At 40.8% G+C, this 6000-nt stretch overlaps 1 protein-coding gene across 1 annotated transcript in view; it reads left to right on the top strand.

Moving 5' to 3' along the window:
- Positions 1-1418: 1418 nt before the first annotated feature.
- LOC110537157 (melanopsin-B-like) overlaps positions 1419-6000 on the top strand; it is a 28257-nt gene continuing 23675 nt past the window's right edge. The window contains exon 1 of the mRNA XM_090191363.1: positions 1419-1738. Coding sequence (XP_090047489.1) covers positions 1593-1738 — 146 coding nt within the window. The 5' untranslated portion in view covers positions 1419-1592. The remainder of the gene's footprint in view (positions 1739-6000) is intronic.

Raw genomic sequence — 6000 nt, 5'->3', positions numbered from 1 at the left:
ATAGCACTAACCCTCCCTTAAATATGCACTATTTACGACCTTTTCCTGTTGAAAAAAGTTTTATTGTCACATACACTGGATAGGTGCAGTGAAATGTGTTGTTTTACAGGGTCAGCCATAGTAGTTCTGCCCCCCGGAGCAAATTAGGTGCTAGTTAAGTGCTCAATGGGAAATCAACAGATTTTTTCACCTTGTCAGCTCAGGTATTTGATCCACCAACCTTTCAGTTACTAACCCAACACGCTAACTGCTAGGCTACCTGCTCCCCTGAGGCAAATTAGCTAAAAAATAGACTGGAGTAGGACTTTCAAGGTTTCTAAATGTTATTGCTGTGCAATGTCCTGTCTGGACAGAGTTATGTAAAGCCATGTTGACTACACTTCAGCAGCTCAACCTCAAGGCTCTACCTGGAAGTGATCAATATCTGAACCACAGGACACATTTCACCTGTGGGATGATGGGAGGTCAGATAATACATTTGGATTAGTTATGAGAGCATTTGTCTTACTACCGTGTTCCATTCTGGGTGGGATGGAAATCAGTCAATGTTCACTACTGATATCATAGAGCCGAGACAAATGCCATGTAAGACCGTTATGAGGAAAGATTTGCTTATACACTCGGCATCTGCTGTAATCATGTCAAACCTATTGAAACTTTGTCTGATAGAAACAAATAACTCATGACAGTTGTAAGCAACCTATTATTATTCAGCAGGAAGTGTATGTCTGATAAAACTAATACATCACAGCAGTTTGTATGCACAATTTATTTCACTCATCCCTTCAATTCACATTCCTATAGTGTATTTGTAATTGTATTTATCAGGGATCCCCATTAGCTGCTGCCAAGGCAACATCTACTCTTCCTGGGGGAACATATTAAAGCTCTTACATTACATGTAAAACAAAAGATGAAACAGTACATCATATAACATTGTTCCATCACTACAAATATACAATACAAAATGTACAATACAACAATGTAAAAATATCACCATATAACAATATTACAGTGTATGCACATGTGTGTCTCTTCACAGTCCTCACTAGTAGGAAGCGCCTAGTATACATGCCTTCTGAATATGTTGAAAGACTCTGTGCATTGTTCCACTGCTATGATGAGACATAGGATGTGACATTTCAGCTAAACAGAGGTTGAGAAGGCAAGCCAGCCTGTTTGAATAGATGACAGTACTTTACATTAGGAAATGGGAGAAACTGTTTCTGGACTGAAGGAACTGAAGGAAAGCATCAAAGGTTTACATGAGTGAATATGCAGAGGGGGACTGGGTGGTTTGTTTGATTTATAACCCCCAGATATTTGAATGGATGCTGATGGTACACAGTCTTATATAATGAGAAGAGAGAGAAAACGGAGAAACATAAATGGAGAGAGAGAGAGAGAGAGAGCGAGAAAGCGTCACAAGAGAGATGTTGTGAAAGAGGGAGAGAGAGAGAGAGAGAGAGAGAAAGAAAGCGAGAGAGAGATGTTGTGAAAGAGAGAGATCTATGGTTAAAGTGCTTTAGTGAAAGTGTTTTATGATGCATTAGGTTGTTCATATGGACTGAGCTTCTCTCTCTGTCCCAGACATGTCAGGCATGGACAACATGGACCGAGGTTTCTTCCGGAAGGTAGACGTGCCAGACCAAGCTCATTACATCGTGGCCTGCTTCGTTGTGGTGATCGGAGCAGTGGGGGTCGGTGGGAATGCCCTGGTGATGTACGCCTTCTTCAGGTAGGCCACAGTACCTAAGGGAAGAAGTATTTGGAGAAGAGAGGGCAAGTGTTTCTAGGGTGGGTGCCAGTCTGTTTATTCTGTCTTGCAGAATGGCACTGAGGTTGATGTGTTTCTGTTTTTTTCCCTGAAAACCTGATATTGTTTGATTCACCGAAGTAATTTCTAGGTGTTTACAGAATAGATTTTTCTATGCAGGGTATTTAAAGAGGACATTTGGATTTCTGAAGGTCTTTGAGAGATTTGAGAACAGGCATGCCTCACATTTCAACTACATCTTCTATTTAATCTTTCCTGGATTTTCACACCCTTTGGTTTAAGCTTTGTGATTTGTCCTCATCTGCCTGTTCTTTACAGAATCCGATCCTTTAACATTCCTAAAAACTGTTCATGTTCAGGTCTTCGGTAATGGAGTAGTCACTATTCATAAATCATTATCCCTGGTTCATCATTGGCCAGCTGAGAGAAAGTGAACCTCAAAGGTTGCAGCAGGATGATGTGTTTGATTTAACAATGTGATGTTGAGCGTCATGTGTTTTGACATGGTACTGTTCTGACACTACTAAGACTTATTTCCGACGGTGCTGGAAGCGACAGAGCGAGGCTTGCTAATGCTGGGTGACAGAAAGAAGTCACACATTGTCCGGCTGGCTGGTCTGGTGCGGTGGTGACACACAACTGATTTACTTTTAGTTCACGTTGAACAACAAACTGGAGCTCTCAGATATACAAATAATGAATGGCATGCCAAGCAAACAGCTGTCTATTTTACATGTAATTAACAACAAGAAGAAAAACTAATTACAGGAGTTAGGTGGCTGGGTTTTTCAACTGTTGAGATCTCGAGGGCCACTGTGTATTTTGGTTGTTATCCCTACTCTCAAATCATGAAGTGCTTCACGGTTGGCGAGAAGACATTCCTCTAGACACTGTGACCCTTCATAGACCCCCTTCATGGAAGGCATTAGTGAAATCTGCTGTACGTATTGTACCATTCAGTGAAAGTAGCTAAGGTGCAGGAAGATTAGAGACCACAGTGAAGAAAGTTTCTGCACTCTTAGATAAAATGCTAATTCCAGTCATTTCATGTGCTTAGCTTTCGGTCATAGCAGACCTTTGACAAAGCTAACATAGTAGCTAGGTCTACTACTGCTTTCATCGAAAACAATGCACACTCAATTACTGATATCTGTATCTGATCTAAGAGCACAGAGACATTTTCTCTTCCACTAAGGTATGGCATACCTATGATGTTTAATTAGGTATTATCATATGCACAGGCTACACACATCTAATTGGTTAAACATGTGTGATCCAATTTGTGTTGTTCACAGTTCTACAGCAATATCCCATTCTTGCATGTGATTGATTTCTACCTGAGCCGAGAGCTTTGATTTTATTTAATTTAGTATCCCCATTAGCACCATTGGCGACAGCTAGTCTTTCTGGGGTCTGACACATGATGAAAAAATGCTTTAAATGTTAATATTTTTAAAATGTATGTAAATTGTAGACATTCCAAATGTATACTGTATACAATGAATTTGGAAAGTATTCAGACACTTTGACTTTATCCACATTTTATTACACTACAGCCTATAAAATGAATTAAATGTTGTTTTCACCTCATCAATCTACGCACAATACCCCATAATGACAAAGCAGGTTTCCATATAAGATCTCTGTACTTTGCCCTGTTTATCTTTGCCTCAATCCTGACTAGTCCCCCAGTCCCTGCCGCTGAAAAACATCCGAACAGCATGATGCTGTCACCACCATGCTTCAACACAGGGATGGTGCCAGGTTTCCTCCAGACGTGACGCTTGGCATTCGGGCCAAAGAGTTCAATCTTGGTTTCATCAGACCAGAGAATCTTGTTTCTCAGTCTTAAAGTACTTTAGGTGCCTTTTGGCAAACTCCAAGTGGGCTGTCATGTGCCTTTTACTGAGGAGTGGCTTCCGTCTGGCCACTCTACCATAAAGACCTGATTGATGGAGTGCTGCAGAGATGGTAGAACGTCTGGAAGGTTCTCCCATCTCCAAAGAGGAACGCTGGAGCTCTGTCAGAGTGAACATCGGGTTCTTGGTCACCTCCCTGAGCAAGGCCCTTCTCCACTGATTGTTCAGTTTGGCCAGGCAGCCAGCTCTAGGAAGAGTATTGGTGGTTCCAAACTTCTTCCATTTTAAGAATGGCAGACATTTTTTGGTAACCTGATCTGTGCCTCGACACAATCCTGCCTCGGAGCTCTACGGACAATTCCTATGACCTCATGTCTTGGTTTTTTGCTCTGACATGCACTGTCAACTGTCGGACTTTATATAGACAGGTGTGTGCCTTTCCAAATCATGTCCAATCAATTGTGTTTACCACAGGTGGACTCCAATCAAGTTGTAGAAACATCTCAAGGGTGATTAATGGAAACCGGATGCCCCTGAGCTCAATTGAGTCTCATTGCCTAGGGTCTGAATAATTATGTAAATAAGGTATTTCTGTTTTTATTTTTACATATATATAACCTGTTCTCGCTTTGTCATTATGGGGTATTGCATGTAGATTGATGGGGAATTTGTTAATTTAATATATTTTAGAATAAGGCTATAACGTAACAAAATGTGGAAAATGGAAGGGGTCTGAATACGTTCCGAAAGTACTGTATATACAGTGCCTTCGGAAAGTATTCTGACCCCTTGACTTTTTCCACATTTTGTTACTTGACAGCCTTATTCTAAAATTGATTAAAACATTTTTCCCCCTCATCAATCTACACACAATACCCCATAACGACAAAGCAAAAACAGGTTTTTAGAAATGTTTGCTAAAAAAGCGTATATTCGATGGTGCTCGAAGCAGCAGAGCGAGGCTTGCTCATGCTGGGTAACAGACAGATTTTTTAAAAATATATTTGCAAAAATGTCTAAAATTTGTTTTCGCTTTGTCATTATGGGGTATTGTGTGTAGATTGCTGAGATTTTTAAATCTATTTTGGAATAAGGCTGTAACGTAACAACATTTGGAAAAAGTCAAGGGGTCTGAATACTTTCCGAAGGTACTGTATTTAACAAATTCCGTCAATAACGGATTATAGCGGTCCTTGGCTGGTATGGTTACACGTGGTCTGCATTTGAGAGGCTGGTTGGACATACTCTCTAAAACGACATTGGAGGCAGCTTATGGTAGAGAAATGAACATTCAATTATCTTGCAACAGCTCTGCAGTCAGCATGCCACCTGCACGCTCCATCAAAACTTCATCTGTGGAATTGTGACAAAACTGTACATTTTAAAGTGGTGTTTTATTGTCCTCAGCACAAGGTGCACCTGTAAGGTGGATGGATTATCTTCGCAAAGGAGAAATGCTCACTAACAGGGATGTAAACGAATTTGTGCCAAAAATTTGAGAAAAATATGTTTTTGTGCGTGTGCAAAATGTCTAGGATTTTTTATTCCAGCTCATGAAACATGGGGCCAACACTTTACATGTTACATGTTATATTGTGTGTGTGTGTGTGTGTGTGTGTGTGTGTGTGTGTGTGTGTGTGTGTGTGTGTGTGTATATATATATACACACCTGTGTGTCATATATATTATATTGAGTATATAAAGCTCTTTCCATGACATAGACTGACCAGGTGAATCCAGGTGAAATCTATGATCCCTTATTGATGTCACTTGTTAAATCCACTTCAATCAGTGTAGATGAAGGGGAGCAGACAAGTTAAAGAAGGATTTTTAAGCCTTGAGACATGGAACGCTTCCGACACCTTGTAGAGTCCATGCCCCGATAAATTGAGGCTGGTCTGAGGGAAGAAGTGGGGTTGAGGCGGGGTGCAACTCAATATTAGGAAGGCATTCCTAATGTTTGGTATATTCAGTGTATATAAAACATTAAGAATACCTGCTCTTTCCATTCACATTTCCAGGTGAATCCAGGTGAAAGCTATAATCCGTTATTGACCCCATTTGTTAAATCCACTTCAATCAGTGTAGAATAAGGGGAGGAGACAGGTTAAAGAAGGATTTTTAGGCCTTGACACAATTGAGACATGGATTGTGTATGTGTGCCATTTAGAGGGTGAGTGGGCAAGACAAAAGATGTAAGTGCCTTTGAACAGTGTATGATAGTAGGTGCCTGGCACACTGGTATGTGTCAAGAGCTGCAACGCTGCTGGGTTTTTCACGCTCAACTGTTTCGCTTGTGTATCAAGAATGATCCACCACCCAAAGGACATCCAGCCAACTTTACACACCTGTGTAAGCATTGGC

This window comes from Oncorhynchus mykiss, chromosome 12, assembly GCF_057628025.1.
Source record: "Oncorhynchus mykiss isolate SJ-2025 chromosome 12, ASM5762802v1, whole genome shotgun sequence".
Classification (NCBI taxonomy): Eukaryota; Metazoa; Chordata; class Actinopteri; order Salmoniformes; family Salmonidae; genus Oncorhynchus; species Oncorhynchus mykiss.
Note: the sequence above shows the minus strand (reverse complement) of the source record. Positions and strands in the feature narration are given on the sequence as shown.